This window comes from Phyllobates terribilis, unplaced genomic scaffold (genome assembly GCF_046119375.1).
Source record: "Phyllobates terribilis strain yellow unplaced genomic scaffold, ASM4611937v1 Scaffold_7__3_contigs__length_470593459, whole genome shotgun sequence".
NCBI classification, from domain to species: domain Eukaryota; kingdom Metazoa; phylum Chordata; class Amphibia; order Anura; family Dendrobatidae; genus Phyllobates; species Phyllobates terribilis.
Genome location: NW_027362767.1, coordinates 425,579,533 through 425,603,993, shown reverse-complemented (window position 1 = coordinate 425,603,993; position 24,461 = coordinate 425,579,533). Strand labels below are relative to the sequence as shown.

Genomic DNA, 24,461 nt, shown 5'->3' with positions numbered 1-24,461 from the left:
ATCCACCCCTGCACTGTAGTGCCTCCTATTAGTGACTATCCTAGAAGTCAGTGATGCAAATGGTAAAGTATCCAGCACAGCCAATATGAACCCACTAGGTATTGATGATGGGGAGAGAGGGGGGCGCAACACTCCAAAATAGTTTGCTGACACAGATATATTCATAAATTCGTGATGTTGAATTCCAGTCCTGACATATCTCAGAACCCTCTAAGATGACAAAGACTGCCTGCTGTCCAATCAGGCTGACTCCACAAATTCACCTAAACTCCAAAAGCTGTTTCAATATTAAGAGAGGTTATCCACTACACCCAGCACCGCTACCGATCAGCTGCTTCCAGCTCCGGCGGTGGCCGCATGTACACAGCGTACAGACAACAGCACAGCGCTGTGTAGTGGCCGTTCTTGGGTACTGCAGCTCAGCTGCTGTTCACATCAGTAGTAGCTGATCTACAGCTCCCAGGAGCGGCCACTACACAGTGTACAGAGCTGTGTTGTTCCATGCGGCTGCTAATAAAACAGCTCCTTCTGGGAGTTGGACCCCCACTGATGAAGACCTATCTAATAGTTCATCAATATCGTACCGCTGCCTAAATATAAAGAACATATATAATGAGGATATATAACAAGGTCAGCAATTTTCACCATCGAATTATCCCACACAGCACAAGAGGAGGAAGAGGAGGACGATTTCACTGATGAAAGCGATGTGCAGGTTCGATCTTCTTTTCCAGAAAGTTGGTTGTGGAGAACCATCGACGTGAACAAAAAACACAGGTACCGATACAGAGATGGGGCGTAGGCCCAGGAGTCGAACACCAGAGAGATGGAGGAAGGTGGGCGAGCCTTGGCATAGACTTGATATCTATGGTTCGGACAGGGATGTAATGTGATTGGCAGAGCTAGGAGTCAGGGGGGCGGTACCTTCATCAGTGGCAGGTGAGGCAGGAGCCATTCTCTTCCCGCTTGTCCTGGCCCGTCCTTCCTTAAAGAGGTTGTCCATCCCTTTTTATTTATTATTCTAAGAATGAGCCCAGCATTCGCTATTCACCTTTTGACCTCCCGCTGCTCCTCCATACCGCTATCCATGTCCCCTGCCAATCTTCTGGCTTCCTTTTCCCGCAGTGACAGCTTGTGACCACTGCATCCATCAGTGACCAATGAGTCATTGCTGAGGCCACCGATTGGCTGCAGCTGTCCCTGATGGAAGAGGATATGGAGAGATCAGCAGAGAAGCGATAGGTGAGTATATGGTTTTTGTTTTGTTTTTTTTTAAAAGAAAACCTTCGCACAATATTCTGCTCATACTGAAACAAAAAAAAAAGATGGACAATCCCTTTAAGATTGGCTTAGTACAAGGAGCAAAAAAAAGAACTTAATGTCACAACAGCCAGAGGTGAGAAGGTCTTATATGGCCAAAATTGAAGTGACTTTGTGCTCCTCTGCTTCACCCTTGTCCATTGGACAGCTGGAGATAGATGAGTGTCCAGAGCCATTGCTTCATCCAAAAGTGGACTTCATAGCCCCGTTCTTGAGATCAATGGAGGTCCTAGCAGTTGGACCCACCAAGATCACCGAGGGCAGGTAATACCTTGTGGGTAGGAATAACCCTTTAAAAGGGTTGTCCACTACTTGGACAACCCCTTTGTTAATTAAACAGTCCCCTATGTAAAATATAACAGTCTACTCTCACCTCCTGGACCGCTGCCATTCTAGCAATTTCGGCCCCGTGTTTGCTGTTATATCACAGGAGCGCTCACATTTCCCTAATAACACAATGTAAACTTCTTTCTCTGTCACCAGTGAAAATATACATGTTCATGACTCTCTCACCACATGGGAGATCCAAGGAGTGGGAATGTCTGAAGGACAAGGTGAGACCACCTCAATATTTTCATGTCTCGTCTTGATGGCCTGTTTGGGGTGGTCTGGTCCTTCAGGGGTTCTCATCTGCTCCTAATGTCCACAGGATTCTGTGTGGCTGAACCCATCAAGGTCAAAGTCTTCAAGGAATTTCACGTCCACCTCCGAGTCCCATATTCGGTGAAGAGGTTTGAGCAGATGGAGCTCAGGCCTGTGTTGTATAATTACTACGAACAAGATCTAAAGGTGAGACCAGGACGGGTCTAGTGTGCCTCGCTCCTTATAGACCACGTGGTCAAGTGTTACTGAATATTCAGTCACTGGTGATCTGCGGATTATTATATTATATGGGATTATTAAATATTGTACAATCCCTGCTGATTTGGTCATTTATTTCATTGTTCCTAGTGATCTAGTGGGTTATTGTACAATCCCTGGTGCCCATCTAGTGGTTTATCATATAGTCCAAGGTGATTTAATGGGTTCTTCTACAATTCTGGATGATGTAATGGCTTCTTCTATAGCCCTGGTGATCTAGTGGGATAATATGTATTCCCTAATGTTTTGGGGGTCTGTTGTATAGTCTATAGTGATTTAGGGAGTTATTATATAGTTCCTGGTGATCAAGCGGGTTACTGTATAGTACCTGGTGATCTAGTGGATTATTGATAGTCCCTGGTCGTTGATGGTTTATTTTAAGGTACCTAGAGATCTAGTGAGTTATTGTATAGTCGCTGGAGATCGAGTGGATATTGTTTAAGCAGTAGTGATCTAGTGGATTACTGTATGTTAGTTGGTAATCTAATGGGTTATTATATGGACTCTGGTGTTCTAGTAATTTATTATACAGTCATGGTGATCTAGTGGGTTTCTGTACAGTTCCTGGTAATCTAGAAGCTTTATATGTATCCCTAGTGATCTAGTGGGCTATTGTATATTCTCTGGTGATCAAATGGGTAATTGTATAGTCCCTGGTAATCTAGTGAGTCATTGTATAGTCTCTGTTGATCGAGTGGGTTATTGTATAGATCCTGGTGATCTAGTGAGTCATTGTATTGTCCCTGGTGATCAAGTGAGTTATTATATAATCTTTGTTGATCTACTGGGTTATTGTCTAGTCCCTGGTGATCAAGTGGGTCATTGTATACACTTTTATTGTATAGTCCCTGGCGATCTAGTGAATAATGGTTCGGACATGATGATATTTGGCACATGGTGCACTTCTAGATAGTCGGGAAGTTTGCATAAAAATGATTAGAGAAGAGGAATTGTGCATGGGGCCAAGACGTCTCTGATGATGTATAAGACACTTTGTGGCTTCTTGACTTTGCTCCATCTCACAGAGCTGCTCGCTCCTCTATCCCGACTCAGGTTAAAGTATTTCTTGAGAAGACAGAAGATTTATGTAGCGCCACCACCGCTGAAGGAGAGCCCGTAGAACAGACGGTAACGGTGCCCTCAAAGTCCGCCATATCTATCCCATTTGTTGTAGTGCCCATTGGAAAGTCAAACCCTATAGTGACTGTGAAGGCGGTGGGACCTCATGGAATAGCGGATGGCGTGAAAAAACCTCTCCGGATTTTGGTGAGATGAAGCATTCAACCTATAGACCTCAGTAAGCAGAGAAAGTCTTCTCGTGTCATTGTACTGAGATGAATTATACTTTCATCTTCTCAGAGGGAAGGAGTCACAGTCGTAGAAGAGAAAACTTACATCATAGATCCAAAGAGTAAGAAATGGCTATTGGTAAAGATTTCTATAAACATGTCCTTCTCTCCGGTCCTCGATATACTCGTCCATCACCCCTGTCCTCTGTATACCCGTCCATTACACCCTTCCTCTGTATACCCGTCCATCACCCCTGTCCTCTGTATACCCGTCCATTACACCCATCATCTGTATACCCGTCCATTACACCCATCCTCTGTATACCCCTCCATTACACCCATCCTCTGTATACCCGTCCATTACACCCATCCTCTGTATACCCGTCCATTACACCCATCCTCTGTATACCTGTCCATTACACCCATCCTCTGTATACCCGTCCATTACACCCATCCTCTGTATACCCGTCCATTACACCTATCCTCTGTATACCCGTCCATTACACCCATCCTCTGTATACCCGTCCATTACACCCATCCTCTGTATACCCGTCCATTACACCCATCCTCTGTATACCCGTCCATTACACCCATCCTCTGTATACCCGTCCATTACACCCATCCTCTGAATACCCATCCTTTACACCCATCCTCTGTATTCCCGTCCTTTACACCCATCCTCTGTATACCCGTCCATTACACCCATCCTCTGTATAACCATCCATTACACCCATCCTCTGTATACCCCTCCATTACACCCATCCTCTGTATACCCGTCCATTACTCCCATCCTCTGTATACCCGTCCATTGCATCCATCCTCTGTATACCCGTCCATTACACCCATCCTCTGTATACCCCTCCATTACACCCATCCTCTGTATACCCGTCCATTACACCCATCCTCTGTATACCCCTCCATTACACCCATCCTCTGTATACCCGTCCATTACACCATCCTCTGTATACCCGTCCATTACACCCATCCTCTGTATACCCGTCCATTACACCCATCCTCTGTATACCCGTCCATTACACCATCCTCTGTATACCCGTCCATTACACCCATCATCTGTATACCCCTCCATTACACCCATCCTCTGTATACCCGTCCATTACACCCATCCTCTGTATACCCCTCCATTACACCCATCCTCTGTATACCCGTCCATTACTCCCATCCTCTGTATACCCGTCCATTGCATCCATCCTCTGTATACCCGTCCATTACTCCCATCCTCTGTATACCCGTCCATTACACCCATCCTCTGTATACCCGTCCATTACTCCCATCCTCTGTATACCCGTCCATTGCATCCATCCTCTGTATACCCGTCCATTACTCCCATCCTCTGTATACCCCTCCATTACACCCATCCTCTGTATACCCATCCATTACACCCATCCTCTGTATACCCCTCCATTACACCCATCCTCTGTATACCCGTCCATTACACCCATCCTCTGTATACCGCTCCATTACACCCATCCTCTGTATACCCGTCCATTACACCCATCCTCTGTATACCCGTCCATTACACCCATCCTCTGTATACCCGTCCATTACACCCATCCTCTGTATACCGCTCCATTACACCCATCCTCTGTATACCCGTCCATTACACCCATCCTCTGTATACCCGTCCATTACACCCATCCTCTGTATACCCGTCCATTACACCCATCCTCTGTATACCCGTCCATTACACCCATCCTCTGTATACCCGTCCATTACTCCCATCCTCTGTATACCCGTCCATTGCATCCATCCTCTGTATACCCGTCCATTACACCCATCCTCTGTATACCTGTACATTACACCCATCCTCTGTATACCCGTCCATTGCATCCATCCTCTGTATACCCGTCCATTACACCCATCCTCTGTATACCTGTACATTACACCCATCCTCTGTATACCCGTCCATTACACCCATCCTCTGTATACCCGTCCATTACACCCATCCTCTGTATACCCCTCCATTACACCCATCCTCTGTATACCCGTCTATCACTCTCAGACTAATGGACTCGTGTCTTCTCCACAATCTTCCATTTTATTCTTATGCATTTTGCAGATAGAAGAAGAAGTGAGATCACAGTTGATGAGGATTTTCCTTCAAATATGATCCCCGATGGAGATTTCCACGCCAGTATAAAGATGAGCGGTGAGTGGGGCGGCAGCGGACTGGAAACATTCTAGTTCTTAGGGATAACCTCGTATTGTCATGGAAGTTGTTGTGTAGCTAATATCTCATCTTTTATGTGCTGCTAAGAGCAGAGACGCGTGACAACTGCTCTGCGCACACTAAGGGCAGAGACGTGTGACAACTGCTCTGCGCACACTAAGGGCAGAGACGTGTGACAACTGCTCTGCGCACACTAAGGGCAGAGACGTGTGACAACTGCTCTGCGCACACTAAGGGCAGAGACGTGTGACAACTGCTCTGCGCACACTAAGGGCAGAGACGTGTGACAACTGCTCTGCGCACACTAAGGGCAGAGACGTGTGACAACTGCTCTGCGCACACTAAGGGCAGAGACGTGTGACAACTGCTCTGCGCACACTTCTGGCTTACAAAATTAGTTGTCAGATCTGATATCTTGGCCCGATAGATGAAGTACTCTATATTTCATATTTGCTATCTTTGAATGGTGGCCTTTTGGAAGAAGAATAGTTGTGGCACCCCCCAATTTCAGGTCATTCATCTCCATGATTCACCCTGCGATTTTGTGTTTAGACGGCTGGGCTCTGTCTTATAACAGATCATCCCAACATCTCAAGAATCCTCTTGTGAGCACTATTTACAGGGGTGTTGAGGCTCATCTGGTGAGTTGGATTCTCCTAGCTGTATGCCTGGATGACCAGCTTGGACAGACGGCATTGCTGCAGCAAAGTACAGCTGAGCTGGATATGCTGAATGTCACCTGGAACAGTGTGGATTAGCAGAGATGGATAGGTTAGATGACATCCGAAACTACTTGGAACAGCTGAGCTAGATAGACTTGGTACCTGAGGCGTGGAACAGAATAGCTGTGTTTAATGATGAATACCTTGGAATAGTAGAGCCGGTTAAGCGGACTGGCACCTTGGAATATCAGAGCCGGTTACGCAGACTAGCACCTTGGAACACAAGAGCCGAGTAAATGTACAGGTGTTTTGGAACAGCAAAGCTAAAGATGATAACAGGCGTCTTGAAGCAGCAGAGCTAAGTATGATGACAGGTGTCTTGAAACAGCAGAGCTAAGTATGATGACAGGTGTCTTGAAAAAGCAGAGCCAAGTATGATGACAGGTGTCTTGAAACAGCAGAGCTAAGTATGATGACAGGTGTCTTGAAACAGCAGAGCTAAGTATGATGACAGCTGTCTTGAAACAGCAGAGCTAAGTATGATGACTGGTGTCTTGAAACAGCAGAGCTAAGTATGATGACAGGTGTCATGAAACAGCAGAGCTAAGTATGATGACAGGTGTCATGAAACAGCAGAGCCAAGTATGATGACAGCTGTCTTGAAACAGCAGAGCTAAGTATGATGACAGCTGTCTTGAAACAGCAGAGCTAAGTATGATGACAGCTGTCTTGAAACAGCAGAGCTAAGTATGATGACAGCTGTCTTGAAACAGCAGAGCTAAGTATGATGACAGGTGTCTTGAAACAGCAGAGCCAAGTATGATGACAGGTGTCTTGAAACAGCAGAGCTAAGTATGATGACAGGTGCCTTGAAACAGCAGAGCTAAGTATGATGACAGCTGTCTTGAAACAGCAGAGCTAAGTATGATGACAGGTGTCTTGAAACAGCAGAGCTAAGTATGATGACTGGTGTCTTGAAATAGCAGAGCTAAGTATGATGACAGGTGTCTTGAAACAGCAGAGCTAAGTATGACAGGTGCCTTAAAACAGCAGAGCCAAGTATGATGACAGCTGTCTTGAAACAGCAGAGCCAAGTATGATGACAGGTGTCTTGAAACAGCAGAGCTAAGTATGATGACAGGTGTCTTGAAACAGCAGAACTAAGTATGATGACAGGTGCCTTGGAACAGCAGAGCTAAGTATGATGACAGGTGCCTTGGAACAGCAGAGCTAAGTATGATGACATGTGCCTTGAAACAGCAGAGCTAAGTATGATGACAGCTGTCTTGAAACAGCAGAGCTAAGTATGATGACAGGTGTCTTGAAACAGCAGAGCTAAGTATGATGACAGCTGTCTTGAAACAGCAGAGCCAAGTATGATGACAGGTGTCTTGAAACAGCAGAGCTAAGTATGATGACAGGTGTCTTGAAACAGCAGAGCTAAGTATGATGACAGGTGTCTTGGAACAGCAGAGCTAAGTATGATGACAGGTGTCTTGAAACAGCAGAGCTAAGTATGATGACAGGTGCCTTAAAACAGCAGAACTAAGTATGATGACAGCTGTCTTGAAACAGCAGAGCTAAGTATGATGACAGGTGCCTTGAAACAGCAGAGCTAAGTATGATGACAGGTGTCTTGAAACAGCAGAGCTAAGTATGATGACAGGTGTCTTGAAACAGCAGAGCTAAGTATGATGACTGGTGTCTTGAAATAGCAGAGCTAAGTATGATGACAGGTGTCTTGAAACAGCAGAGCTAAGTATGACAGGTGCCTTAAAACAGCAGAGCCAAGTATGATGACAGCTGTCTTGAAACAGCAGAGCCAAGTATGATGACAGGTGTCTTGAAACAGCAGAGCTAAGTATGATGACAGGTGTCTTGAAACAGCAGAACTAAGTATGATGACAGGTGCCTTGGAACAGCAGAGCTAAGTATGATGACAGGTGCCTTGGAACAGCAGAGCTAAGTATGATGACATGTGCCTTGAAACAGCAGAGCTAAGTATGATGACAGCTGTCTTGAAACAGCAGAGCTAAGTATGATGACAGGTGTCTTGAAACAGCAGAGCTAAGTATGATGACAGCTGTCTTGAAACAGCAGAGCTAAGTATGATGACAGGTGTCTTGAAACAGCAGAGCTAAGTATGATGACAGGTGTCTTGAAACAGCAGAGCTAAGTATGATGACAGGTGTCTTGAAACAGCAGAGCTAAGTATGATGACAGGTGTCTTGAAACAGCAGAGCTAAGTATGATGACAGGTGTCTTGAAACAGCAGAGCTAAGTATGATGACAGGTGTCATGAAACAGCAGAGCTAAGTATGATGACAGGTGTCTTGGAACAGCAGAGCCAAGTATGATGACAGGTGTCTTGAAACAGCAGAGCTAAGTATGATGACAGGTGTCTTGAAACAGCAGAGCTAAGTATGATGACAGGTGTCATGAAACAGCAGAGCCAAGTATGATGACAGGTGTCTTGAAACAGCAGAGCCAAGTATGATGACAGGTGTCATGAAACAGCAGAGCCAAGTATGATGACAGGTGTCATGAAACAGCAGAGCTAAGTATGATGACAGGTGCCTTGGAACAGCAGAGCCAAGTATGATGACAGGTGTCTTGAAACAGCAGAGCTAAGTATGATGACAGGTGTCTTGAAACAGCAGAGCTAAGTATGATGACAGGTGTCATGAAACAGCAGAGCCAAGTATGATGACAGGTGTCTTGAAACAGCAGAGCTAAGTATGATGACAGGTGTCTTGAAACAGCAGAGCTAAGTATGATGACAGGTGTCTTGAAACAGCAGAGCTAAGTATGATGACAGGTGTCTTGAAACAGCAGAGCTAAGTATGATGACAGGTGTCTTGAAACAGCAGAGCTAAGTATGATGACAGGTGCCTTGAAACAGCAGAGCTAAGTATGATGACAGGTGTCTTGAAACAGCAGAGCTAAGTATGATGACAGGTGTCTTGAAACAGCAGAGCTAAGTATGATGACAGGTGTCTTGAAACAGCAGAGCTAAGTATGATGACAGGTGTCTTGAAACAGCAGAGCTAAGTATGATGACAGGTGTCATGAAACAGCAGAGCCAAGTATGATGACAGCTGTCTTGAAACAGCAGAGCTAAGTATGATGACAGGTGTCATGAAACAGCAGAGCCAAGTATGATGACAGGTGCCTTGAAACAGCAGAGCTAAGTATGATGACAGGTGTCATGAAACAGCACAGCTAAGTATGATGACAGGTGCCTTGGAACAGCAGAGCCAAGTATGATGACAGCTGTCTTGAAACAGCAGAGCTAAGTATGATGACAGGTGTCTTGAAACAGCAGAGCCAAGTATGATGACAGCTGTCTTGAAACAGCAGAGCCAAGTATGATGACAGGTGTCATGAAACAGCAGAGCTAAGTATGATGACAGGTGTCTTGAAACAGCAGAGCCAAGTATGATGACAGGTGTCTTGAAACAGCAGAGCCAAGTATGATGACATGTGCCTTGAAACAGCAGAGCCAAGTATGATGACAGGTGTCATGAAACAGCAGAGCTAAGTATGATGACAGGTGCCTTGAAACAGCAGAGCCAAGTATGATGACATGTGCCTTGAAACAGCAGAGCTAAGTATGATGACAGGTGTCTTGAAACAGCAGAGCTAAGTATGATGACAGGTGTCATGAAACAGCAGAGCCAAGTATGATGACAGGTGCCTTGAAACAGCAGAGCTAAGTATGATGACAGGTGCCTTGAAACAGCAGAGCTAAGTATGATGACAGGTGTCATGAAACAGCAGAGCTAAGTATGATGACAGCTGTCTTGAAACAGCAGAGCTAAGTATGATGACAGGTGTCATGAAACAGCAGAGCCAAGTATGATGACAGGTGCCTTGAAACAGCAGAGCTAAGTATGATGACAGCTGTCTTGAAACAGCAGAGCTAAGTATGATGACAGCTGTCTTGAAACAGCAGAGCTAAGTATGATGACAGGTGTCATGAAACAGCAGAGCCAAGTATGATGACAGCTGTCTTGAAACAGCAGAGCTAAGTATGATGACAGCTGTCTTGAAACAGCAGAGCCAAGTATGATGACAGGTGCCTTGAAACAGCAGAGCTAAGTATGATGACAGGTGTCTTGAAACAGCAGAGCTAAGTATGATGACAGGTGTCATGAAACAGCAGAGCCAAGTATGATGACAGGTGCCTTGAAACAGCAGAGCTAAGTATGATGACAGGTGTCTTGAAACAGCAGAACTAAGTATGATGACAGGTGTCTTGAAACAGCAGAGCTAAGTATGATGACAGGTGTCTTGAAACAGCAGAGCTAAGTATGATGACAGGTGTCTTGAAACAGCAGAGCTAAGTATGATGACAGGTGTCATGAAACAGCAGAGCTAAGTATGATGACAGGTGCCTTGAAACAGCAGAGCTAAGTATGATGACAGGTGTCTTGAAACAGCAGAGCCAAGTATGATGACAGGTGTCTTGAAACAGCAGAGCTAAGTATGATGACAGGTGTCTTGAAACAGCAGAGCCAAGTATGATGACAGGTGTCTTGAAACAGCAGAGCTAAGTATGATGACAGGTGCCTTGAAACAGCAGAGCTAAGTATGATGACAGGTGTCTTGAAACAGCAGAGCTAAGTATGATGACAGGTGCCTTGAAACAGCAGAGCTAAGTATGATGACAGCTGTCTTGGAACAGCAGAGCTAAGTATGATGACAGGTGTCTTGAAACAGCAGAGCTAAGTATGATGACAGGTGTCTTGAAACAGCAGAGCCAAGTATGATGACAGGTGTCTTGAAACAGCAGAGCTAAGTATGATGACAGGTGTCTTGAAACAGCAGAGCCAAGTATGATGACAGGTGTCTTGAAACAGCAGAGCTAAGTATGATGACAGGTGTCTTGAAACAGCAGAGCCAAGTATGATGACAGGTGCCTTGAAACAGCAGAGCTAAGTATGATGACAGGTGTCATGAAACAGTAGAGCTAAGTATGATGACAGGTGTCTTGAAACAGCAGAGCTAAGTATGATGACAGGTGTCTTGGAACAGCAGAGCTAAGTATGATGACAGGTGTCTTGGAACAGCAGAGCTAAGTATGATGACAGGTGTCTTGAAACAGCAGAGCTAAGTATGATGACAGGTGTCTTGGAACAGCAGAGCTAAGTATGATGACAGCTGTCTTGGAACAGCAGAACTAAGTATGATGACTGCTGTCTTGGAACAGCAGAGCTAAGTATGATGACAGGCGCCTTGGAACAGCAGAGCTAAGTTTCCAGACTAGCAGAGATGAGTTTGTCAGGAAAGTCACTTTTGGGGGCCTCCTGGGAATTCCTGGGGAGTTGACCATAATGCTTTATTTACTACTGATATAAAACTGACCCCTATGGATATAAATATGGCTTAGAGCAATATTATTTGTTATTTCCTCCTGTCACTTGTACTTGTGTCTTCTTTCCTATCACAGTGGACTCCCCCATGAACACCATCAACAACAGCCTGAGTAGTGATGGGGTCAGTAGACTGATCCGGGTACCATATGGCTGTGCTGAGCAAACCATGATCTCCACTGCTCCGGGGGTCTATGCGATGCGCTACCTCGATCACACGGACAAGTGGATGATGCTACCACCCGACCGCAAAGATGACGCGCTGGAGAACATGAAAAACGGTACTTTTATCCATTGTTAAAAAAGTGTTTTGCATTATACAGATGTACCCGACCTCCGCACACTGATATAGTGCTACAAAAGCTGCTAAAATTATGTTTGATCCCCATCCAGAGTCACCATACCTTGTTCTACAGGAAAGCTGGGTGGTTTCCAATAATACATCCCCAAATTTAGGCTATTTTGAGAAGTTCACCCTGGAAACCCCATTAAGCTATGTGGTTAGGAGAGACATTGAAGAATCAAGGTATAAGAAGCGATTCTGACATTCTTTAGAAATCCAGATATTAGTGGTAGGGTTATCCAAAAGTTGTGTTTTTACCATTTTGTCTGGACTGTTTTGGTGTATGCACATGAAGTGTCATAAAACTGACTACAAACTATACAAATGATGGTCTCCTTATACAATTGGGCTGGTTTGTTGCCCCCAGGATACTCAAGAATATTGCAGTACAGGAAGAAAGATGGGTCCTATGGTGCATGGCTGACCCGGCCCAGCAGTACTTGGTAAGATGGGGACTTCTTTACTTCTCTACATCTTGAGTATATCTCATAGTTATATCCATTGCTGGTATCTTTGGTTATTTAAAGGGTCAAAATCACATCCTCATCTATGCAAATATGTGGTCTTGACATGGTTCCGGATCATGGGCAGAGTGGCTCCAGCCATGACTTCTCCACCTATTGGCTGGACACCACTTGTGGTAGAGTACTTTAGCCCCTGCTACGGGGGCCACAACCTCAATGTCTGATTGGATTGGTGGATATACTGTATTCCTTCAACTTTCTACAATGATTTAGCAAGTGGTAGTCTGATACGTGTAAGGAGAACTTTACACTGTTTTCAGAGACCACAAAGCCACCATAAAACAGATATTATACATGAGATCCAAACTGGTTTCCCTTCCAGATAGTAATCAGGCCCTACTGGCCTTATACTAGGGCATGAGCCTTAGTGATTCCTTGTTCACAACGAAATCATGGGTTCCATTCTTAGAAGATCTATGATGGATATGACGCATCTATTTTGCAACAGGTATCAGTAGATCCCATGGGTCCACCTTGATTCAGAATAGCACAGAAGACTGCACATTTCTGACCATTGGGACAACACAGTCCTAAGAGGATAGAGCCATGATGCCAACCAGATGATGATTTCAGTCCTTCTCTGATTTATCATGGAAATTTTGCACTATTTTACCCCCAAATTGTACAGTAGCGTTATACATACTGAATCTCTTGCTATGTCTTAGGCTGACAGCTTTTGTGGTTAAAGTCATCTCCCTCTGCCGTAAATACATTGACGTTGACGTGGTAGAAGAAATCAAAATATCTGCCACCTACCTGACCACCCAACAGAGCGACACCGGAGCTTTCCTGGATAACAATCCGGTGATCCACAAAGATATGATGGTAAAATTGACCTAAATTCTTCGATATTTTATCACATTTCCATCTTCCACTTCTGCTCACATCTCCTCTTTCCAAGACACTTTTAATCTGTCTGCTAATCCCTCACCTAAGGATCAACGTCCCGATAATAGATGGCGAAGACAATGGCACGACCGATGCTTAATCGCATTACATATTTTACCGCTGCATTGGCTTCCATGTTGGATAAAATGTTTACCCCATAGACCCTTGTTGAGTATATTCTTTGCCCACGTAGGGTGGTGTTGCGGGGAAGACAGCAGATGTGTCTCTTACGTCCTACGTGTTGGTGGCTCTCCATCTTGCCAAGGACGCTATGCCTGAAGATGATACCAAAGTGGTATGTCTGCTTCCTCCATGTCACTTTTCCATCTTTTACATACGATTTGATCTACGTCGTCTCTTTATGTCCTTCACAGAAGAGAAGCATCGCCAAAGCCATTGACTATATCCGCTCTATGCTGGAGAACATCAAAGAGCCGTACTCCTTAGCCGTCACCGCCTATGCCCTCAATCTCGCTTCTAGTGACTCCTTTTTGAAGGACAAGGCATATACCAACCTCATGTTTGCGGCACAGGAGGATCGTAGTAAGCATCAAAATAGTCGAAAAAAGACCTCCAAAACCTCCCTGTCCTTATTGCCTGTGCCAACCAAAGAAATATACATATGATCGTATCTGTTTTTACAAGCAGCCGGTTGGTTGGATGAGAATCTGTTGCCTCTCGGTGATGGGGACTGTGCTGAGATTTCCTGCTGTGCTAGAGGCAGAGAGAGCTGCTGTCAAAAAATCTTCGATGCATAACGAGACACCGAGACACAACCGTAACAGTTGTCACTGTATTGAGCCTAATTAATTTTAGGGCATTTCTTTTCCCTCCATAGATAAGGATACTATTTACTTTGGTCCTGCGAAGACTGCACTTGCTGTTGAGGCCACAGCATACGCGTTACTTACGGCCCTGCTCCAAAACGATTTACATAGCGCCAAGAAGATGTACGCCTGGCTGTCGGAGCAGGAGAATTACGGTGGGGGATTTAAGTCAACCCAGGTCAGTCTCCCGAAAAGGATTACTACTCCGTCCCTTATGGTGCACCATACGGAGTCCAAATATGACCTTTATTTTCCCCCAGGACACGGTGATGGCGCTGGAAGCTCTCTCTGAATATTGGATCAAGACACACACGAGTGAAAGGAATGAGTTACGGGTGGTGGTCAACTCGCTGGAGAGGTCTCTGAAGCAGGAGTTCATTTTGAGGAGCGAGGAAAGCATCCAGGAGGAGCTGGTGAGAGCTGGAGAAGATCAGGTTACAGGGGGAACAATTAGGGATGACAGTCCCCGGTCAGGACTTTATGTGTTGCCGGACCAGACTATGTACAGTATATAGCAGTTTTCCATGTTGGGGTCCAGCTCCCAGTGTGCGGCATGAAGAGGCAGTGACCCCAGGGCGAGGCAGGGTATTACATGCCATCTCCCCGAAATAATTGTCAATGAGCTGCAATACCAGACACAGCCAATGGACAAGAGTGGCGTTGTTTTTGGAGAAAGCAGCCAATTTATCTAACATTAAGATGTACCATACCCAACAACCGACATCTGCTGTTAACAGCATCAACCGGAGCGCTCACAGTTTGCTGCTGTTTAACCAGTTTCTAGACGCTGCTGTCAATCATTGACAGTGACATTTATATGACTAGGCTCACCCCACTGCGCAATCATGGCGGGCTGATGGTTTACCACGGTAGCTGGAGGCTAATGTCGCTGCAATGTTGGTCCTTCTGTGAAGCCTGTGGCTGGACTTTATAGAGGGAACATCAATTTAAAGGGTTGAAAAATAAGTCCTCATACGGCTGTGAGGACGGAGAAAATAAAAAAGTTATGGCTCTTGGAAGCAGGGGAGGGGAAAAAAATGAAAGTGCAAAAATGGAAAAAAAATGCCTGGTCCTGAAGGGGTTAAAGTGGAAAGCACTTTAATGCCACAGGGAGCAGTAATATAAAAGGTGCTTTTTATTCTTTGCTTTGTAGAGATCGATGGGAACGAAATTTAAGGTGAAAGTGTCTGGAAAAGGAACCGGTGTCCTAAAAGTAAGTTTGGGGTAAACCTATTTTACAGCACCCATTGAAATGTATAGGTGGCCAGGTAATGCACGGTACGGACGTGGCTCCTCAGCAGGTACGTTGCTCCTCAGCAGGAACGCGGCTCCTCAGCAGTAACATGGCTCCTCAGCAGGAACGTGGCTCCTCAGCAGGGACACGGCTCCTCAGCAGGGACACGGCTCCTCAGCAGGGACACTGCTCCTCTGCAGGAACGCGGCTCCTCAGCAGGGACACGGCTCCTCAGCAGGAACGCGGCTCCTCAGCAGGAACGTGGCTCCTCAGCAGGGACACGGCTCCTCAGCAGGAACGCGGCTCTTCAGCAGGGACACGGCTCCTCAGCAGGAACGCGGCTCTTCAGCAGGGACACGGCTCCTCAGCAGGGACACGGCTCCTCTGCAGGAACGCGGCTCCTCAGCAGGGACATGGCTCCTCAGCAGGAACGCGGCTCCTCAGCAGGGACACTGCTCCTCTGCAGGAACGCGGCTCCTCAGCAGGGACACGGCTCCTCAGCAGGAACGCGGCTCCTCAGCAGGGACACGGCTCCTCAGCAGGAACGTGGCTCCTCAGCAGGGACACGGCTCCTCAGCAGGGACACGGCTCCTCAGCAGGGACACGGCTCCTCTGCAGGAACACGGCTCCTTAGCAGGGACGTGGCTCCTCAGCAGGGACATATCTACTTCAGCAGGGACACGGCTCCTCAGCAAGAACGCGGCTCCTCAGCAAGGACATGGTTCCTCAGCAGGGATGCGGCTCCTCAGCAGGGACACGGCTTCTCAGCAGGGACGTGGCTCCTCAGCAGGGACACGGTTCCTCAGCAGGGACACGGCTCCTCAACAGGGATGTGTCTCCTCAGCAGGAACCCAGCTCCTCAGGAGGGACACGGCTCCTCAGCAGGAACGCGGCTCCTCAGCAAGGACACGGTTCCTCAGCAGGGATGCGGCTCCTCAGCTGGGACACGGCTTCTCAGCAGGGACGTGGCTCCTCAGCAGGGACACGGTTCCTCAGCAGGGACGCGGCTCCTCAGCAGGGACGCAGATCCTCAGCAAGGACACGGTTCCTCAGCAGGGACGCGGCTCCTCAGCAGGGACGCGGCTCCTCAGCAGGGACGTGGCTCCTCAGCAGGGACGCGGCTCCTCAGCAGAGACGCGGCTCCTCAGCAGGGACGTGGGTCCTCAGCAAGGACATGGTTCCTCAGCAGGGACGTGGCTCCTCAGCAGGGACGTGGCTCCTCAGCAGGGACACGGCTCCTCAGCAGGAACGCGGCTCCTCAGCAGGGACACGGCTCCTCAGCAGGGACACTGCTCCTCTGCAGGATCACAGCTCCTCAGCAGGGACGTGGCTCCTCAGCAGGGACATGGCTACTTCAGCAGGGACACGGCTCCTCAGCAGGGACATGGCTCCTCAACAGGGATGTGGCTCCTCAGCAGAAACACGGCTCCTCGGCAGGGACACGGCTCCTCAGCAGGAACGCGGCTCCTCAGCAAGGACACGGTTCCTCAGCAGGGATGCGGCTCCTCAGCAGGGACACGGCTTCTCTGCAGGGACGTGGCTCCACAGCAGGGACACGGTTCCTCAGCAGGAACCCGGCTCCTCAGCAGGGACACGGCTCCGCAGCAGGGACGTGGGTCCTCAGCAAGGACACGGTTCCTCAGCAGGGACGTGGCTCCTCAGCAGGGACGCGGCTCCTCAGCAGGGAGCTGTGTATACCACCATTCCTCTGTTATTATAGGTGAAAATTTGTAAATAATTTGTCATTTCCCCCTGTCAAAGGGGCGTGTCCTGACTCAGTGAGCATTGATTGGTTAGTTTAGGGGGACACCCCCCCAACCTGGTAACTCCCAGTTGTTATTTTAATTATACATTTCTAGGAGGAATAACAGAAGAACTTGCTTTACTTTCCTCTACGTCACTGTTTCATATTTATCCGCTCTCAGGTCCTGAAGATGTATAACATCATAGAAGCGGAGAACACGACCTGCTCACAGCTGGAACTTGCAGTAAAAGTGGACGGTAATATTAACGATGAGATCTTCATAGATTATAAGGAGGGTAAATGGCCCCATATATAGACTGTATAGAGGATGTGCATACATACTGCATACATAAATGTAAGCTCCACCCATGAGGAACCGAAAACTGCCAAGAATCCCCCCTGTAATTGAATCTTGCACACGTGCGCTTTACAGCTCAGAAGGTTGATAAAATGGGATTGTGTATAATGCTGGGCAGAAAACATTTCTATCAAGTCATTAATCATGTGTGAATTGGGGGATTGGTGCAGTTTGACCCTCAATTAATCCTTGATTTGGGAAGTCCAATCCCCTCTGGACTGAGAATCTAGTAGTTTTAATTTTTTACAATAAATAAAAGGACCGTAAGTGACTGTGAGGGGGACCGTGAGAGTGACTGTGAGGGGGACCGTGAGAGTGACTGTGAGGGGGACCGTGAGAGTGACTGTGAGGGGGACCGTGAGAGTGACTGTGAGGGGGACCGTGAGAGTGACTGTGAGGGGGACCGTGAGAGTGACTGTGAGGGGGACCGTGAGAATGACTGTGAGGGGGACCGTGAGAGTGACTGTGAGGGGGACCGTGAGAGTGACTGTGAGGGGGACCGTGAGAGTGACTGTGAGGGGGACCGTGAGAGTGACTGTGAGGGGGACCGTGAGAGTGACTGTGAGGGGGACCATGAGAGTGACTATGAGGGGGATTGTGAGAGTGACTGTGAGGGGGACCAAGAGAGTGACTGTGAGGGGGACCGTGAGAGTGACTGTGAGGGGGACCGTGAGAATGACTGTGAGGGGGACCGTGAGAGTGACTGTGAGGGGGACCGTGAGAGTGACTGTGGGGGGGACCATGAGAGTGACTATGAGGGGGATTGTGAGAGTGACTGTGAGGGGGACCAAGAGAGTGACTGTGAGGGGGACCGTGAGAGTGACTGTGAGGGGGACCGTGAGAATGACTGTGAGGGGGACTGTGAGAGTGACTGTGAGGGGGACTGTGAGAGTGACTGTGAGGGGGACGTGAGAGTGACTGTGAGGGGGCCCATGAGAGTGACTATGAGGGGGATTGTGAGAGTGACTGTGAGGGGGACCAAGAGAGTGACTGTGAGGGGGACTGTGAGAGTGACTGGGAGGGGGACCGTGAGAATGACTGTGAGGGGGACCGTGAGAGTGACTGGGAGGGGGACCGTGAGAGTGACTGTGAGGGGGACGGTGACAGTGACTGTGAGGGGGACCGTGAGAGTGACTGTGAGGGGGATTGTGAGAGTGACTGTGAGGGGGGCCATGAGAGTGACTATGAGGGGGATTGTGAGAGTGACTGTGAGGGGGACCAAGAGAGTGACTGTGAGGGGGACCGTGAGAGTGACTGTGAGGGGGACAGTGAGAGTGACTGTGAGGGGGACGGTGAGAGTGACTGTGAGGGGGACTGTGAGAGTGACTGTGAGGGGGAACGTGAGAGTGACTGTGAGGGGGGCCATGAGAGTGACTATGAGGGGGATTGTGAGAGTGACTGTGAGGGGGACCAAGAGAGTGACTGTGAGGGGGACCGTGAGAGTGACTGGGAGGGGGACCGTGAGAATGACTGTGAGGGGGACCGTGAGAGTGACTGTGAGAGTGACTGTGAGGGGGGACTGTGAGAGTGACTGTGAGAGGGAACATGAGAGTGACTGTGAGGGGGACCATGAGAGTGACTATGAGGGGGATTGTGAGAGTGACTGTGAGGGGGACCAAGAGAGTGACTGTGAGGGGGACCATGAGAGTGACTGTGAGGGGGACCGTGAGAATGACTGTGAGGGGGACCGTGAGAATGACTGTGAGGGGGAACGTGAGAGTGACTGTCGGGGGAAACGTGAGAGTGACTGTGAGGGGGAAACGTGAGAGTGACTGTGAGGGGGACTGTGAGAATGACTGTGAGGGGGAACGTGAGAGTGACTGTGAGGGGGAACGTGAGAGTGACTGTGAGGGGGAACGTGAGAGTGACTGTGAGGGGGACCGTGAGAGTGACTGTGAGAGGGACCGTGAGGGTAACTGTGAGAGGGACCGTGAGAGTGACTGTGAGAGGGACCGTGAGAGTGACTGTGAGGGGGACCGTGAGAGTGACTGTGAAGGGGATCGTGAGAGTGACTGTGAGAGGGACCGTGAGAGTGACTGTGAGGGGTCCGTGAGAGTGACTGTGAGGGGGACCGTGAGAGTGACTGTGAGAGGGACAGTGAGAGTGACTGTGAGAGGGACCATGAGGGTAACTGTGAGGGGGACTGTGAGAGTGACTGTGAGGGGGATCGTGAGAGTGACTGTGAGGGGGACCGTGAGAGTGACTGTGAGGGGGACCGTGAGAGTGACTGTGAGGGGGACTGTGAGAGTGACTGTGAGGGGGACCTTGAGAGTGACTATTAGGGGGAATATGAGTTTGACTGTGAGGGGACCGTGAGTGTGACCGTGAGAGTGACTGTGAGGGAGACCGTGAAAGTGTGTATGAGTGGGACCTTGAGAGTGACTATGAAGGGGACCTTGAGAGTGACTATGAAGGGGACCTTGAGAGTGACAATGAAGGGGACCGTGAGAGTGACTGTGAGGGGGGCCATCAGTGTGATCGTGAAGGTAACCATGAGAGTGACTGTGAATGGGTCCAAGAGAGTAACTGTGAAGGGGACCATGAGAATGACTGTAAGGGGGACCATGAGAGAAACTGTGAAGGGGACCAAGAGAGTGACTTGAGGGGGACCATTAGAGTGACTGCGAAGGAGGCAATGACAGTGACCGTGAAGGGAACCAAGAGCGTAATCGTGAAGTGGGACCATAAGAGTGACCGTGTGGGGGGCCATGAGTGTGATCGGGAGGGTGACTATGAGAGTGACTATGAGGGGGACTATGAGTGTTACTGTGAGGGGGACCATGAGTGTTACTATGAGGGGGACCATGAGTGTGACTGTGAGGGGAACTATCAATGGGACTGTGAAGGGGACCGTGAGACTGACTGTAAAGGGAACAGAGAGCAATCATGAAGGGGACCATGAGAGTGATCTGAGCGGAACCGTGATAGTGACTATGCAGGAGACCAGGAGAGTGACGTAACTTTGCAGGTCCCTGTGGTCAGATCCTGCCCAGTTACACATTTTTAGTCCATATATTCTTGTTAGTCATGGGAAAACCTTATTAGTAAAGTTGTCTAACATTATAAAAACATTTCTAGTTTAGTCCATGTGTGATGTGTGTTATCGTGGTCTGAGTTGCAGTACCCCACACAGTCTATTAGCAAGAGTGGCACTGTTTTGGAAATCAAGGAACCATGTTTTTCTTCACTGTGTCAATAGGAGATACAGGTGCAGGAAAGAATGATGATGAGGATTATGATTACGGCGATGAGGGCATGTCTGATGAACCCTTGAGGGGCATTGACTGGCACGACCTGAGGAGCAGAACGAGGAGAGAGGTGTCACAGCCAAAAGAGAAAGTCAACAAAGTCATATATGAAGTGTGTCTCAGGTAAGGACGGGCGCAAGCTTCCTACACAATATACTTCTACAGTGGGGAAAAAAAGTGTTTAGTCAGCCACCAATTGTGCAAGTTCTCCCACTTAAAAAGATGAGGTCGGCCTGTAATTGACATCATAGGTCGACCTCAACTATGAGAGACAAAATGAGAAAACAAGTCTTGCCTGATTTGGAAAGAAATTTTTTTCAAATTTTGGTGGAAAATAAGTATTTGGTCAATTACAAACAAGCAAGATTTCTGGCTCTCACAGACCTGTAACTTCTTCTTTAAGAGGCTCCTCTTTCCTCCACTCATTACCTGTAGTACTGGCTCCTCTGTCCTCCACTCATTACCTGTAGTACTGGCTCCTCTGTCCTCCACTCATTACCTGTAGTACTGGCTCCTCTGTCCTCCACTCATTACCTGTAGTACTGGCTCCTCTGTCCTCCACTCATTACCTGTAGTACTGGCTCCTCTGTCCTCCACTCATTACCTGTAGTACTGGCTCCTCTGTCCTCCACTCATTACCTGTAGTACTGGCACCTGTTTGCACTTGTTATCAGTATAAAAGATGCCTGTCCTCAACCTCAAACAGTCACACTCCAAACTCCACTATGGTGAAGACCAAGGAGCTGTAGAAGGACACCAGAAACAAAATTGTAGCCCTGCACCAGGCTGGGAAGACTGAATCTGCAATAGGCAAGCAGCTTGATGTGAAGAAATTATCTGTGGGAGCAATAATTAGAAAATGGAAGACATTCAAGACCACTGATAATCTCCCTCGATCTGGGGCTCCACACAAGATCTCACCCCGTGGGGTCAAAATGATCTCAAGAATGGTGAGCAAAAATCCCAGAACCACACGTAGGGACCTAGTGAATGACCTACAGAGAGCTGGGACCAACATTACACAGGCTACCATCAGTAACACACTACGCCACCAGGGACTCAGATCCTGCAGTGCCAGACGTGTCCCCCTGCTTAAGCCATTACATGTCCGGGCCCGTCTGAAGTTTGCTAGAGAGCATTTGGACGATCCAGAAGAGTTTTGGGAGAATGTCATATGGTCAGATGAAACCAAAGTAGAATTGTTTGGTAGAAACACAACTCGGCGTGTTTGGAGGAGAAAGAATGCTGAGTTGCATCCAAAGAACACCATACCTACTGTGAAGCATGAGGGTGGCAACATCATGCTTTGGGGCTGTTTCTCTGCCAAGGGACCAGGACGACTGATCCATGTACATGAAAGAATGAATGGGGCCATGTATCGTGAGATTTTGAGTGGAAACCTCCTTCCATCAGCAAGGGCATTGAAGATGAAACGTGGCTGGGTCTTTCAGCATGACAATGATCCCGAGCACACCACCAGGGCAATGAAGGAGTGGCTTCGTAAGAAGCTTTTCAAGGTCCTGGAGTGGCCTAGCTAGTCTCCAGATCTAAACCCTATAGAAAACCTTTGGAGGGAGTTGAAAGTCCGTGTTGTCCAGCGACAGCCCCTAAACATCACTGCTCTAGAGGAGATCTGCATGGAGGACTGGGCCAACGTACCAGCAACAGTGTGTGCCAACCTTGTGAGGACTTACAGAAAACGTTTCACCTCTGTCATTGCCAAGAAAGGATAAATAACAAAGTATTGAGATGAACTTTTGTAATTAACCAAATGCTTATTTTCCACCAAAATTTGAAAAAATGTCTTTCCAAATCAGACAATGTGATTTTCAGGATTTGTTTTCTCATTTTGTCTCTCGTAGTTGAGGTCGACCTATGATGTCAATTACAGGCCGACCTCATCTTTTTAAGTGGGAGAACTTGCACAATTGGTGGCTGACTAAATACTTTTTTTCCCCACTGTAGATACCATAGCTATATGACGAGAGTCCACCCGGGACATGACGTCTCATGTTACCTTCTCTGTCGTAAATATGTAATCATGCAGTGGTGGAGCCATTCATACAGATGACGCTGAGGATGTCCCCTGGGGTGTACATAGAAATCTTGGAGCCCCATCATGAAATTTCTAATTGCTAAAAAAATATATAATTCTGCAAATCACACAAGGGCATACCCATAATTTTTAAAGACAGGGAGAAGGACGTCTATTGAGGCACAAACACAGTAATTTTGCTTCTAGTGAAGCCCATTAGTATTCTCACCCACTACAAAACCCCTTTCATGTTTCCTACAGAGTATGATGCCCCAAATATGACCTCTACATACAGTATGATACCCCACAGTGAATTCCCCTACGCATAGTATAATGACCCCACAGTGTCCCTCAAAGTAAGATGCCCCCACACAGTATAATGCTACCAGAGTGCCCTACACACAGTATGACACCCCACACAGTATAATGCTACCAGAGTGCCCTACACACAGTATGATGCCCCCACACAGTATAATGCTACCAGAGTGCCCTACACACAGTATGATACCCCACACAGTATAATGCTACCAGAGCACCCTACACACAGTATGATACCCCACACAGTATAATGCTACCAGATTGCCCTACACACAGTATGATGCCCCCACACAGTATAATGCTACCAGACTGCCCTACACACAGTATGATGCCCCCACACAGTATAATGCTACCAGAGGGCCCTACACACAGTATGAAGCCCCCACACAGTATAATGCTACCAGACTGCCCTACACACAGTATGATACCCCCACACAGTATAATGCTACCAGAGGGCCCTACACACAGTATGATACCCCACACAGTATAATGCTACCAGAGGGCCCTACACACAGTATGATACCCCACACAGTATAATGCTACCAGAGCGCCCTACACACAGTATGATACCCCACACAGTATAATGCTACCAGAGGGCCCTACACACAGTATGATACCCCACACAGTATAATGCTACCAGAGCGCCCTACACACAGTATGATGCCCCCACACAGTATAATGCTACCAGAGTGCCCTACACACAGTATGATGCACCCACATAGTATAATGCTACCAGAGCGCCCTGCACACAGTATGATACCCCACACAGTATAATTCTACCAGAGTGCCCTACACACAGTATGATACCCCACACAGTATAATGCTACCAGAGCGCCCTACACACAGTATGATACCCCACACAGTATAATGCTACCAGACTGCCCTGCACACAGTATGATACCCCACACAGTATAATGCTACCAGAGCGCCCTGCACACAGTATGATACCCCACACAGTATAATGCTACCAGAGTGCCCTACACACGGTATGATACCCCCACACAGTATAATGCTACCAGAGCGCCCTACACACAGTATGATACCCCACACAATATAATGCTACCAGACTGCCCTGCACACAGTATGATGCCCCCACAAAGTATAATGCTACCAGACTGCCCTGCACACAGTATGATACCCCACACAGTATAATGCTAACAGAGTGCCCTACACACAGTATGATACCCCCACACAGTATAATGCTACCAGAGCGCCCTGCACACAGTATGATACCCCCACACAGTATA

General features: G+C 47.8%; 1 protein-coding gene across 2 annotated transcripts in view; it reads left to right on the top strand.

Annotated features, from left to right (window-relative positions):
* The window catches only part of LOC141155175 (complement C4-like), a 161,442-nt gene that overhangs the window by 48,491 nt on the left and 88,490 nt on the right, over positions 1 to 24,461 (top strand). Inside the window, exons 18-33 of one of the 2 annotated variants that reach the window (XM_073641875.1) lie at positions 666 to 777; positions 1,804 to 1,874; positions 1,970 to 2,109; positions 3,235 to 3,447; positions 3,541 to 3,592; positions 5,548 to 5,637; positions 11,773 to 11,976; positions 12,406 to 12,481; positions 13,228 to 13,387; positions 13,644 to 13,745; positions 13,825 to 13,993; positions 14,289 to 14,455; positions 14,538 to 14,690; positions 15,431 to 15,490; positions 17,437 to 17,512; positions 20,813 to 20,984. In XM_073641875.1, the coding sequence (XP_073497976.1) occupies positions 666 to 777; positions 1,804 to 1,874; positions 1,970 to 2,109; positions 3,235 to 3,447; positions 3,541 to 3,592; positions 5,548 to 5,637; positions 11,773 to 11,976; positions 12,406 to 12,481; positions 13,228 to 13,387; positions 13,644 to 13,745; positions 13,825 to 13,993; positions 14,289 to 14,455; positions 14,538 to 14,690; positions 15,431 to 15,490; positions 17,437 to 17,512; positions 20,813 to 20,984 (2,017 nt within the window). The remainder of the gene's footprint in view (positions 1 to 665; positions 778 to 1,803; positions 1,875 to 1,969; positions 2,110 to 3,234; positions 3,448 to 3,540; positions 3,593 to 5,547; positions 5,638 to 11,772; positions 11,977 to 12,405; positions 12,482 to 13,227; positions 13,388 to 13,643; positions 13,746 to 13,824; positions 13,994 to 14,288; positions 14,456 to 14,537; positions 14,691 to 15,430; positions 15,491 to 17,436; positions 17,513 to 20,812; positions 20,985 to 24,461) is intronic. The other variant, XM_073641877.1, reaches the window with a different exon arrangement.